We start from the raw sequence: 14133 nt of genomic DNA on the forward strand, positions 1-14133 counted from the left end.
CAAAGGCAGTGAAGCGGAGGGCCTTCACAGACTCAGGACCTTTGCTTAGATAACAACACGCGCCTCAAAGAGAGACAAAACACAGTGAAGAAAAGAGAAAGCGAGAGACTTCTTTGATAACTGGTGAACCGGTTCTGTCAACACAAACGTCTGTGTGTGTGTGTGTGCGTGTGTGTGTGCGTGTGTGTGTTTGTGTGTGTGCGTGTGCGCATGCATCGCTTTGTGTTCACTGCATGCATGCATTCACAAATTGGCTGAAGCTGTGTATTTCTGGAGTATCTTCCTCGGGGGGCTTGTGGGATCTCATTTATGGAAGGAAAAGGGGAAGAAAAAAAAGGTTAATTCGTTCTGGTTGCCATTTAAGCATGAATGATTCCAGAGTATGAATAAAGAGGGAATGAAAAACAGAGAAGGAGAACATGCAAGGGTGGGGACAGAAACACAATGCATGTTTGCCCTTTTTCAAGCACAAACAGGATTTTTTTTTTTTCTGAACATGACGAGGTAAACGCTTAAAGATTAGATATAAAAGTTGCGGATATTTGACTTCGGACAATAGACTGCAGAAGGATACAAGCAGCCTCACGTAAGCTTTTTGAATGGGAATTGAAAATCATTATCTCTGAGGCTGTTTGCTCAAACAGTCTGGATTATGTATTTATAGCCTGCGTGTGTATGTGTGATCAGTAACAGGAACTTGTTTTTGTAGCATTTCAATATCCTCTAATGAAATGTTTCTTATTTTCAGCATCGGTGGGCGCTGCTGCAGTGTGCATCCCTCTATCCTCATTTCCTCTTCTCTCTGCATCCTCTGCTCCGTCTCTCTCTCTCTCTCTCTCTCTCTCTCTCTCTCTCTCTCTCTCTCTCTCTCTCTCTCTCTCTCTCTCTCACTGACACACACACTCTCTATCTCTCCCTCTGTTTTCCTCTTTATACTCTCTCTAATTCCTTATCCCTCCCCCTATTTCCAACTTGATCTGCCCCTCTCCACTGCACAGCATCTCTCTGCCTCTCTCTCACACTCTCCTCCTCTCTCTCACACACACACACTCTCACTCTTTCGCTTGCGCTGCAACTCGAGCACATGCAGACCGAGGGAGAGAGAGAGAGAGCAGGGATGAATGAGGTGCACACACGTGAGGATCTCCTGAACTGCCGGGCCAAGGCAGAACTGGTGAAGAGAGAAGAAGAAGAGGAGGAGAAGAAGGAGGAGGAGGAGGAATAGAGGAATACTGCAGATACCAGCCAGCTTCCCCCTCTCTCTCTCTCTCTCTCTCTCTCTCTCTCTCTTTCTCTCTCTCTCTCTTTATATTTCACTCTCTCCCTCACTGCTTCACTGCGTTCATCACCCAGTCTTCTTCATCCCCTACTCTATCCCTCTGCTAATAATACCATGAACCTGCCTACTGCTTGTTGCTAAGGGGGAGCCGACCGGGGGGAGTGCTGAGAGTGGACCAGGCGTTTTTTTGTTTCTAAGGTAATACAAGCTCCAATGATTGCAGCTGTCAGGTGTCACAGATGTTGCATTGCATTGGGCTGTTCGCCTGCTGTGACTAAACTCACAGTCGGTATTGCTTGGGGTGTACCCAGCTTGTTCTGTGCATGCTTGTGTGTGAACTCTCGGCCAGTTTAATTCAGATGACTGGGCGTCTATTGGCCTGTTTGTTTGAGACACTGCAGGGGACTTTGCTTTGTGAATATGTGTGTGTTTCCAAAGTCCTGCCTTTGTGTTTGTACCTTTGGAAAAGTATTCTGTGTTTTGTGCTTGTGCTTGGGAATAGAAACACACATGTACATTACAAGTGGGCATGTTGGTTCCTGGTTGTCTTACTGCAACACAGTGTGTATACAGAGTGTGTATTTCACACACAAGCTTTCAGTTAACATCTTGGATGGGCCCTCTGTGGAGTTTGATTTGCATGCTTGACCAGCTCAACTTGGAGGAAGTTGTTCTCTAGAATTACAGCTTCCTGTCAACATGGGACCTTTTACCACATTACCATTTGTAAGGTGCTATGTAATCCATACCGCCTGCCTGCCTTCCTATACGGCCCTTGAGGGGGACGCAAAGATTAGCTGTCTAATGTGTTCAGACTCTGAGAAAGGGCACAGATGTGTTAGCCAATGGGGAGCACTGCACTCCGCACTTCTGGTGGCAATAACAAACACTGAGGCAAGAGCGGATGATTACTTATTCAATCATGCGCATCACTATGCTCCATGGTGTAGTAGATTGAAGTGTTCAAAAAAAGTCACAACACCACCCTGTGTGTTTGCTTTTGTGCTGGTTGCACGCTGTATTTTAACAATTACATTGTTCTGTTTTGTTGCTATTTTCTGGAGATGATCAAACTTGTCATAGTAAACTGCTTCGGTTACGTAATTCAACTAAGACCTTCTTCAAATCTCCCCTCTAGCAGCTGGCCCTTTACAAGATGCAGTGTGTTCCTAGTTCTGTTTATTTATGAAGGTTTTCTCTTGTGCCTGACAACAACAACATCCTCACATTTCTTCCTTAAAGACAAATATCAGTAGTGAGATAGGTTAGGTCCCAGTGAACTGTTCTCTTTTTTTATTTTTTTTGCATTTATGTGTTAAACTGAGTAATTTACTTCCTTACCCTTCTTCCTCTGGACATTGAAGAACTAACACATGGATTAACCCTTTTTATGTAGACTTCATTGGCAAAGGGTATTTGGGGCTAAGAAGGCTCGCTCAAGCCCAGTCGTCAGCGCAGGCTATGAAAACCCTTAGTTAAGCAGAATTAATTCTCATGAGGCAGAAGGAGGGAGGGAGGGGGAGACGGGCTGAACTTAGATGTGGCGACTCTGTCGAGGTTGTAAATAAATCCGTAAACAGCAACTCTCAAAGACAGGAGGAAGCCTGCAGGGTTAATGTGGGGAATGAAATCATACCAAAGGGATCAGTCCTATACCAAGGTATAGGACTGATCCCAGAAGAGTTAACAATAATTACTATGCTCAGATTTATAATAGTTAAATCTCAGCAACACCTCAGTGAGTGTTCATCTGTGTTGCATTAAAGTTTCTTGTAACATAAACGCCAGTAGAAGCACATACCTGGGCTAAGGAAGCACTCCTGTTTTGTCTTGTAAGAAGTCTGCGCGCTACGATGGCATAAAGCTCAAACTGTTCGTGAACCTCTCATGATATGAAAGCCTAGAACATTATCTTTTAAGAAACGGATCCAAATAACCCAGTTCTGATTCTTGGACCGAAGTACATGATTAACATTGTGAAATATTTAAAGTTTGGTTAGATTTTGATGTTCTTGGGTGAAAGAGCTTTTCTGCGGAAAGCCCAAAAGGAAAAACGTAAGGTAATAAGCAGCGGCCATTTAAGACACATGAGGGTGAGATTAGGGTGAACTCTGTTGGAAAATATAAATATCACACACTAAAGCTAAGTACTGCCACTTCTACTAAGAGCTCAGTTTTGCAAGTTTTGCACTTGCATTGATTGTATAGTTAATATTGATTGAATCATTTTAACATGCAATTACTGTCAAAGTGAGTTAACACTGGGGGTACTATCATGTGGGGTTGCAGGAGTTTCAACCAACAACCATCACTGTTAGCTGCCGAGATTACTATACCTTATGTTAATACCATTGACTTTATAAAGATCTCAGCAGTCTAAGCTTTGGATTTATTCTTTTAAGTTAAGGTTTGGCAATTATCTATATCCCTAAATAATATCAATATTAGCTTACTTTAGCCTGCCAAACTTATTAATAACTCTTGGCACTCTATTTCTTCAATTGTTCGCTTGTTCTTTTGTCACTTTTAGTTACACTTAGTTCATCAATGTTTCAGTCATTTTTAGCTTAATACCAAAACTAACTATTGAAGCAGTGTAGCCACTCCTTTTAGACAACACTACCCGTTGAAAGTGTTTCAATACTACATTTCTTTGGCCAAGTTTAAGCTATTTCATTCATCCGTTTGACTTCTGTTTTGTCCTCACTGCTTATGCTAACTATTGTTTCATATTTTATTTTAAGTGTTCACATGTGACAGCTAAAACCTTTTATTATTCAAATCTTAATTTCTACTTTGTCGTTGCAGTAGTTCAGCTTCCTATAATTCCTCATGATACTCCAGGTGACTCATACGTATAGAGAACCACTGGGGTATTTAATGCTTCGGGATAGACTTTGTATCTTAGTTTAGTATTCATCTTACAGCATCCAACCTGAGCTCTCTTGTCTCTACTGTGACAGGTGTCTGCTTTCCAAGACAGCAGCATACATTTTGAAGGCTGAATGTCATAATGCTAAAGGGCTGGGAGAATTGTGGTTTGCAGGGGTAATAGGAATTTTAATTGATATTTATAGAATCCCTATTTCATGTTGTTCCAGTGTATATTAGATTGGAGCCATTATATTCATGTAGTTCATCTGTTCCTTTGACAGGACGTTGTGAACAATGGCAGAGGGGACCAAAGACCAGGCAGGTGTGGCCACCAGTGATCCAGAGGAGGATTCGCCGAATATGATCGTGTACAGAAAGGTAAGGCTGACTCTATTTGTGCTAAAGTATGTGGCCTATGTGTCGGGAGAAACATTGGCTGAGAGGCAATTACCCACAGACAGGCTTCTGACGGCTCACTGGTCCTCGTCAATGTGTATCTGACACACTGGTTTCACAGTTGAGTGTCAGAAAGTCTTCGTGTCAACTATCTTGAAACGAGTGCGAAGCTGTCTCTTTCCCCGAGTCCTTTTACCCCTGTCAGGACCTTCACCTGTCGCAACACTAGTCCAGTAAGCTCTCAGTCCCATCAGTGAGAGTTTGACCTGTAAGATGTCCTTCAATGTCATTGGTAATTATCCTGTTTCCTCCAAATTCTCAATAGCTGCTGTATGAATTTAGAATTGAGATGGTTTGCAGTATTGATGGCTAATTACCAAGATGTTTAGCGTTTGGTGGAAACAAACTGAATCTCAAGGGCTAGGAAGAGAAACTGCCAATGAGCTGGTGGTTATTCATTCTCAGTTGATGAACAGCTTGTTATTTTTCTGCCAGGACTCTGACAGCCCACTTACATAAAAAAAAAGCTTCTTTTGATCAGTCTCAAACCACAGGATCTACCGTGGTAAGAAAAGGCAATTTAAGCAAGGCAGTTTTGACAGATCCTGTCCCCCTGTTCTAAATCAGTAGTTGCATCCCCAGTTTAATGAGTGTCCATTTTATAAAGCAGTGTAAACAGATTAGTGGAATGATTGGCGAGGCAGGTTGTGAAATAAATCTTGGCAGTGGCTCGCTGGTGTTTAAAATTCTCTTTTAGGCATGTTGCTGCAGAGTTTTCTGTAAAGCATCTTTTTCAGCAGTTTGCAGTTCACCTGAAGTAACTGTCAGGATCTCTTTTGTACTCAGAAACTTGATACATCTCAAGCCTTACTTATGATGATGCTGCTGCTATAGGATTGAACACTATGAACATAGTTTCAAACGTCAATTGTTGGCAGCTCAAACAGTAATAAAAGCAAATTGCAAGCTATAGTCTGCTTTAAATAATAACACTGCAAGGAAGACAGTGAGCATTTCTAGTCTCTTCCAGGAATCAAGGAATGATAATCAATAACCCAAACAGTACTTTGAGACATCGGCATCTCCCCTAAAGCCCTGTCTTCATAGCTTTCAAAAAATCTTTTTTGTGTTCCACTATGGTTTCTGCATGGTAAAGCATTTATTGTTTATTCACTTTTTCCTCATTATGTTCCATGCATCATAAGAAGCTGTCACGCTTCACAGACAACATGCTGTGCTTGCATGTAGCATACGGCATCTTCGTGGATTTCACAGCAGAGCCTCATTACGTAATGCTGCACATGCCTGGAGGCGATGCATTTAGAAGGCTAGTTTTTGCTTGTCAGGATGCCGCCTGAAGAAACATTCATTTCATGTTTAAGTCATGTGCAGCGACAGCGGACAGATGAGTCTGAAAGTGACAGGATGTTTTCCAGCCTTCCTGCTTTGAAAATGTGGGTTTGGTTTGAAGTTTTTTGTAGGAGTTGAATTCTGAAACCAGTGAGGAAATTATTTATCCCTCCAAGGAAATAATCGTTGACTTATGGTCTCAACATACTTGACTCTGAATTGATTGGGTTAGCGTCTAATTTCTTATATTTAACCTCAGTGTTGCACATCAGCCGAAGATGTCACAAAGGCCAAACGATAGAGAGGTGCTGGGTCTCCAAGGGCAGCGCGCCTGTCGGTCTGGACTCTGTGGGTGTGCAGCCTGGCGTGGTGTGAAGCCTGTGCTTGCAGAGAGGCAGATGGCCGCCAATATGCTCGGCCGCCTGGGAAAACACTGTCAGCTTTATCCCAAAGGCCTGAGCCACTGTCAGCTGAAAGATATCGGCATCTTAACTGAGAGAACAAAGAGGGTGAGGAGATAAAAATATTTCAAAGAGTGGGCAGATCCTGTGTGAAATATATAGCAGGTAAGAGTAATAGCTTAAATATTGCTTTATCTGTTGCAAAACTATTAAGTTAACTGTGTAGGCAGTTAGACAAAGGTGAGTGTGATGTATTTATCTATTATAGGCTCAGGGTGGAAGGAGCTTGTCTCTCTTCATACAGTGCAGCTGCTGCAAAATTATCTCTCTGTCTTTCTGCAACCACAATAAAGAAGAGAAGCAAAAGAATCCAAATGCTGCAAACTGTTCTCAAGATTATGTAGAGAAGATTTTGGAGCAGCTGGAGTATGTTTTATACATACCACGCATGCACAAACTCACACATGCTTCTGATCCTGTTGTTTTGTTTTTGCATGCTCTATTTAGCATTCTTACCTGACAGAAAAAGGCGGGTAAATGAATATGGAATCAAGAGACACACAATAAAGAACCTTAAAGCTTTATGTGAAGCACAACTGTGCTGGCAAATGCAGTTTAGTTGTGGAGCGAGATTACTTAACTGCTCTGATGCTGTAACTAAAAATTAATAGATAGCATATTTCATCTCTCGTTTTTTTCCCCTCTATGAATATAAAGACTGTTGCTTGCATTGCATGGCAGCCTGGTTTTGACACACATTTAATTGTCCCCCAAAGATGAAACAACTCCTGTTCTACCCAGAGCAAGTGAAATGTACTTACTGCATCCCTTTTCTTTTATTCAGGTCATTAAATGTTTGACAGGATAATCCTCTGCAGTGAACTCATACCTGAAGGCGGGTATAGCAATCATAATATCTGTGGTACAATCACACAATACTGTCATCTATATAAGTCTTGGGAGCCATTTGTGGGGCAATATCAGTAATGAGCCATGACAGAAGGTTCAAAGGGACTATTTGGTGCCAGTGGATGTTACTGTGTTTCTTCGCGAGCAGAAGGATGCAGGCCAATCTACAGTATAAGACAAAGTACTGAGTGGAATTCACCTTTAAGCCTTGTGCTAAAACAGCAAGACATCTCGTTCAGTATTTGATGGGTTGTCAGTTACACATACTTAGGACTTCAGCGGATAAATCCTGCTGACTCTGGTTATTCCCTGCTTCTGGTGGACATCTCCTTTTAGCTTTACAGGCTTGATACTGTAGGAAGCATAAATGGGAATCTGGCATTACAAATGAAATTCTTAACCCTGGGGAATGTATCATTATGGATCGCTATCTAAGCTGCACCATGGACATCTGTTACTACACAAAGTGTGTTAAGTAAGAGGAGTACATGGTGCAGTATCTTCTCGCATAATGTGACATTTCTACGTATTATATTACCTTTAAATTTAGCAAAAAAGAGAAATACATTTTGGACTTCCTTTGGAAATGTAAAACCGTTTTTAAGATTATTTTTTTAGACTCTAAGTAACTAAAAACAGCCAGAACCTACAAATCCATACAGATACCACTGGTTTTTTTAAGCTAACAGGCTTAGCTACTCTATATCAAGCTCCTAAAACAACTGCAAGTAGGATGAATACTTGTTAAATACCTCAATACCAGTACTTGATTTGACCAAATACCTAGAAAATAAACTTTGTATTTAACACCATATAGCAAATGTTAGCTATCCTTAACTATGATAATACGTTCACATTATGTATTTTACTTAGCTGGCAAAGATGCATTTCCCTACAGGGACAGTTAAATACTTTATATTGTATCGTTAAAAACATTGCATTCGATCGTCATCATGAGAATGTTAGCATTGCTAATTAGCTTTAAGTTTTAAAACACTGCTGGGGTTACAACAGAGCTCTTAGCATAGCTGAAGTCTTGTAATTCTTTTTTACTACCCCCCCCCCCCACACACACACACACACGCACACTCACACACACACACACACACACACACACACACGCACACTCACACACACACACACACACGCACACACACACACACACACACACACACACATTCCATTCCCGTTTTTCAGCTTTCTTCACTTTTCTTCTGCTTCTTGCTAATTAAAAATTGAAGCTCATTTCAAGTGTTCCATCTTTAGAAAACTATCTGGTCCTCTGAGACTGCATATCGGCCCGTTCATCTACTCAGATCATGTTCAGTTTTTTATCGTCACTTTGAATTTTTATCCTTGCATGGATGTGAATGGGAATATAAATATTACATGTCGTTTATTGCGTTAACAAAACATCATATTTCCAAGTCAGTTTGGCAGATCATTACACTGTTGTATTACATGATAGCATGATAGTGGTCGTTTGCTGCTGTGGCAGGAGCTATGCGGTGACTTTTATAAGTGATCACATCAGTGTTAGGCAGTCTACGTTACCCGAGTGATGGGAGATGAAGAAGTTATTTTCAAAGCCTCATTAACCTCCCTCACCATCAGAGCTTGTCTACTCATTGGATTTAGCTTGCTTGACGAACAGTTCAATCCACACTGACTGATGCCGATGATGTGGCGATACTGGAAATCTGTCTAAAATTACAGACACCCTCTCTCAAGATGCAGGAAAAGATCAAATACTGTAAAAAGCAGCTTCCTGCATTGTCTGTTCACCTACCACCGCAGGGACTGACAGTTGGTCAGCTTGTCTTTTTGCTGCTGTCCATGTCACACTTTGCTCCCTCTCGGAAGTTCCCCTGGGGCCATTGGAGGCTATATCTCTCCTCTTTAAAGTCCAAGGTGTCTCCTGTCCACTACTGCCGGTTCCTGTGTGCACTTTAGATAACACAGTCCAGCTTAACACTGTGGATATCACTTCTGCAGCTGTATGGCTGAGCTCTCCCTGTGTTGTATCACATATGAGCATTTTAACACCGTCACCACTTGCACCGTTGGGAGCCTTTATCTGCTGCGCTGGTATGGGCTGAAGCATCAGGGTCAGGCTGAAGCCCGAGTGCCTGCATGCTAAGTGCCAGTGTGGGCTGCTTTCCTGGTTGGGTCAATAAGATAAAACAACAGTAACAGTGTAAAACGCTAACTCTTATGTAACCAACTCCGGTGCTGTGTTTTGGCTCGTCTCTAGGCAGAAGGACCAACACATGAAAATCCTGGAAGTTCACAGGAAAACAGATCATAATTGGATAGTAATTCACAGTGTTTGGCAGCAAGTACTCTGAGATTATTCAGATCTTCCATAGAGAATCACTATGACTGAATAAAAGGCTTTTCTCAAAGCAAGGAAACTCCATCCTGTGCCAGAGCCTCTGCTGGTAGCCTTTCCTTTTTGCACATTGCTGACAGTGTGCTCTTAAAGCAGCACATTAAATAATGCAGTCACTGTTTCTTATGCTCCATAATGGGACAGAGGATAAAACTGCATATGCATAGATCGATGTGAAAAAGGTTTTTTGGTTGTAGCGGTAGCAAATTCTGCTGGCATGACTGTGTCCCACTTCCAAACGCCCTCCAACCCCCCGGAGTCCCTTTCTAATCTCAGGCTGTTTGGAAGCTTACTCTACCTCCTCCTGTACTCTGAATAACCTCTGCATCTCTCAGGATACTCAGCCGACTAACTGCACAGCCGATCAGGGGAAAATGCTAGAAATATGTATAGGATTACAGCAATTAGACTTAAAGAGGATTTCCACATCGGATAAAATTTCCATCAACTGTCCGGGTTTGATGTTTATTACCATCAGGGAGAAAGCTGTTGTCGGTTAAAATGCTCTCGATGATGTTGTTAAAGAAAAAATCTTGTGTCATGCACCTACGGTAAATACTAATGGGTTATTGGAACAAGCTCTGACAGTACTGTATTAAAAGCTGCTGGTCGGTGCCTTCAAGTGACAATCTGACATGTTGACAGCAGTGCCTCACTGGGCTAACTGTAGCCCTGCGGTACTGCTGACAAACTGAATTAGTAAAAAAAATAAATAAAAAGGATGCAAAATAAGAACAGGCTTTACCAGTCCAACATGGTTGTGTCACTTATTTGGCAACAGATATATTCAAGGCAACAGAGACTGTAACTGAAGACTTACACTGTGCTTAGAAAGTCAAATCAAGTCGTTATAAATCTGTCCCAATCCTTATTTATATTTATACCTGATTGTGTTTACGTCTGCATATACTTGGTTTTTTGAAAAGACAGGCCTATAAGCCATCTTGAGGTTGTAACACTTACTCTTAGTATGTTTTTATATTTGTGTCCGTCGGTGTATTAATAACATCATTACTTTTTTATGATGGTAATGTTGTGATTTTGATTTCTGTTGGGACCCCATCAAAACGGGATGGTTCATCATTTATGAGAAAAAATGTTTGTATAAATACAGGCAGATCAAAAGAGAATACCAGAAGGAAAATAATACAAACGTTTAAGGAGATGAAAGTCAGTTTGTGCTTCTATGGAAATTTGAAATGCCTAATCTCATCAAGGCTAAACTAAATCTAAAAGGGAAAGATAGCTTGATATTATTTTTTGGCCTCTAGGGGGAAATGTACACGTACTTCTAGTACAGCAATGACATATCGTGTGAAATAAGTGAGTTATGGAAAACAGTCCAGCACATACGGCAGGTTTTTGTTCTGAACAGGTCAAAGACTTACTCGCCTTTCTTTGCCCTGGTTTTGTTCTCCACCAACTCCTCAGAGATTTCTCTGGTTCTTGAGCCAATAAAGGCTATCTTTTATCCTTTTTGGATTTTGAGGTAGGGCTGCTCGATTATGGCAACAATTCTAATCACGATTATTTTGATTGATATTGAGATCACAATTGTTGAACATGATTTAACGACACCTGCTTCACATGCATTTAGTGAACTTAACATTCTCAACAAGCACTTCATGAAAACAAGGAAGTGAAAATTGTATGACAATAACACTAATACTAATGAATAAATAAAGATAAATAACTCTATATTTGAGGTGAAAGCCAAAATATAACAAACGCTTTTTCATTTATGACAAAACCTTTTGTCAAAACAAGCACAACACGGTATGCGGCATCCTCATTTCATTTAATCTCGATTATCTTGATTTCTTGATCGTGGGAAGCCCAAAACATAATTGGAACTGGATTTAGCACTAGATCAAGGTTTTTGGACCTTTTTTGCTGTTAAAGGTGTATTGTAAAAAAAAACAAAAAACTGCAAAAGCTTAAAGATCCTCTGCCCTATAGCAGCTCACACAGATTTAGCAGTAATCAGTAACAACCATGGGCTTTAATCATAAACAGTCGTTTCATGCATGTGTTTGGTACACAGGGTTACAGGGGATTGAGCAAACAAAGGAAAAGACAAATGTTAAATCCAGGAAAGTCTAAGCCCAGATAATGAACAGAAGAGGTAGAAATGTTGATGCTGGACAGTTTGACACAACACTCAAAGACAAACCATCATTCAGAGAGAGGGATAGATCAGAGTGGAAAGGTCAACCAAACGGAAAGTAAAAAACACACGAGAAGGAAGGAAAGAATCTTAAATAACTGTAAGGGGAGTTTTTTCTCAATAAAAATCGATGTGTAAAAAAACATTAAAAGATTAAATAAAAGAGGAAGCAACACAAGACATTCCAACAAGAGCCCAAATGTGATTCTGGAGCCAACATTTTGTATTTTACAGCTTCCTAGTTGAGAATAGCTATACATTTTAAAATGAGGTAATACAAAGGATTGAGGTTTGAAGTATCAACATGACCATGTGACTGTTTTTCATTTATGCACCTTCACCTTTTTAAGTATCAAAGCCTTGCGTGATCTGAACTATATATAGAGAACATTGACTTTGTAATTGTACGAACCTTTTTTCACCTCCATGTTTACATCCCGTTTTACATCCTCAAACCCCCATGCAGTCAATTTGTGAAGCAATGCACAAACTGAATGCATGAGTACAGCAGCATCTAAGGCAGATGTAGTATAGATTATTACATTTGTAGTTAAATCATTTGTGCATGTAGTGTGTGTGCAGAATGAACCACAAGTCATAATGAAGGGCATTAGTTCATGTTGCCTGCAAAATAAAAGCAAAAGTAAGATTAAAAAAGAGAGTTATTAGGATAAGAGATATTGATCATTAGAGGGGAGTTCACACATTAAAAAGAGAAAAGTTTATGGCTATGGTGATTGAATCATAACTGATCAATTAAAGGAGAGCAAAGGCTTCAGAATATTGGAGGTGTCACAAAACAGCAGTTTGTTGTGGTTTAATGCTGGTGCTCAAGGGCAACATTTACAGGGTCAATTAATTGTTTCCTTTCATGTTTAATGTCATGTTGTTTTCAAATTTGACCCCATGGGCTCAGCCAGAGACTCTCACAGCTGTTTGGCTCTTCCTCTTTTATAAAGTTATCATTTTCTGGCTTCGATGTCAGCTGCTCTTTTTACTTTCAAACTTCTCAAGAAATGCTCCCTGCCTTCCTTGTCCTATTTTCGCACTGCTCTTCAAAGAAACAGAGCGGCTCTTGTCACTGCTTACATTTTTTTTTCACTTTCTGTTGGTGGCACATCTTATCTTTGAATAATGAGAATGTACTCAATATGCTGAAAGAGCTGATAAAGTACAGCTGTGGTGAAAAAGAGCTTCATGCTACTTGCCTGATTACAAGATCTTTAATGTCTTAATCTTTGGATGCCTCATTAGTCTGATCGTTGTCTGTTCTGAAGCTAAAAGCGAGAGAATGACAAATATCAGAAGAATCTACAGTCCATCTAGTTCACACATGGCTTTCCAACTGATTTTAATTACCTCAGACAAAGACGTTGGAAAATAATACAGGGACCTACATATGCTCATACAACAAAGACAATGAAAAACGCAGATCGACAGCTTCTACAATAATTGGATCTACATCTGCCAGCTCTCACATTTGTATAGCTTGCAGGCACATCTGCTATCAGATAGGTTATCAGGTAGGTCGAAATGATTTCCCCTTAAAATAGAAGGTCTGACTCAGACAGACAGTGTCATCTGTGCCCTGTTGAACCGCAGGTAATAACACATTGTCTGTTGTCGGTGTGGTGAGACTCTCTGTAATTGTCTCTGGGTTTTGGCTGAAGCAGAGATGAGTCACCAGGTCCCAAATGATCATCTCAATGGCCAGATATTCTGTTTAAATATCACTCGGCCTCCACAGAAAACTATGAACCTTGTATCCCTGAAACCACATCAGACAACCTCAGTTCACATCAGACAACCACTTTAGATTCTTTTTCTCTGCCGCTTTACAAGCTTTGATAATAAATTAGTTAGACAATGACTGAAATGTCCTTTTGTGTCCGTCCAGTTAAATACTGCCAATACCGTAGCGCTCCAAACAGCCCATTTGTCAAAGTGGACACACCGTGCTATCCTCTGCTACGCAAGGAGATTTCAAACTGCATCACTGACGTTATTGAGGCTGCACTGTCTGATATTATTTCAGTGAGTTGGATAATCGTGGCAGATTTTCTGCTTTTTTCCCCTCCTCTGCTTGGAAATAATAGAAATGTCCTTGTGGGAGACCTTGATGTGTGGCAGTTCCCATTTCCACTCCAATTGCTTAGTCAATAACTCATACGGCAGAGGCCAAATCCATAACAAAGCCGTGATTACTTTCATCAAACTGAGTGGGAGGAGAACGTCAGTAAGGGAGGCTCTATATTTTTTTACTTGGTTGGATTAAGGTAAATCCAGCTGTTATAGTATTTTTGGTCTGAAAAAGAACTATTAGAAATGTACCTGGGGATGGGATTGCATGAATACAAAGTGTTCA

At 40.7% G+C, this 14133-nt stretch overlaps 1 protein-coding gene across 2 annotated transcripts in view; it reads left to right on the plus strand.

Annotated features, from left to right (window-relative positions):
• Nucleotides 1-273: 273 nt before the first annotated feature.
• The window catches only part of LOC306840212 (regulator of G-protein signaling 6-like), a 41187-nt gene continuing 27327 nt past the window's right edge, over nt 274-14133 (plus strand). The window contains exons 1-2 of one of the 2 annotated variants that reach the window (XM_079369323.1): nt 274-1477; nt 4435-4531. In XM_079369323.1, the coding sequence (XP_079225449.1) occupies nt 4448-4531 (84 nt within the window). In that variant the 5' untranslated portion in view covers nt 274-1477; nt 4435-4447. The remainder of the gene's footprint in view (nt 1478-4434; nt 4532-14133) is intronic. The other variant, XM_079369324.1, reaches the window with a different exon arrangement.

Source organism: Symphodus melops (genome assembly GCF_947650265.1).
Source record: "Symphodus melops genome assembly, chromosome: 19".
Classification (NCBI taxonomy): domain Eukaryota; kingdom Metazoa; phylum Chordata; class Actinopteri; order Labriformes; family Labridae; genus Symphodus; species Symphodus melops.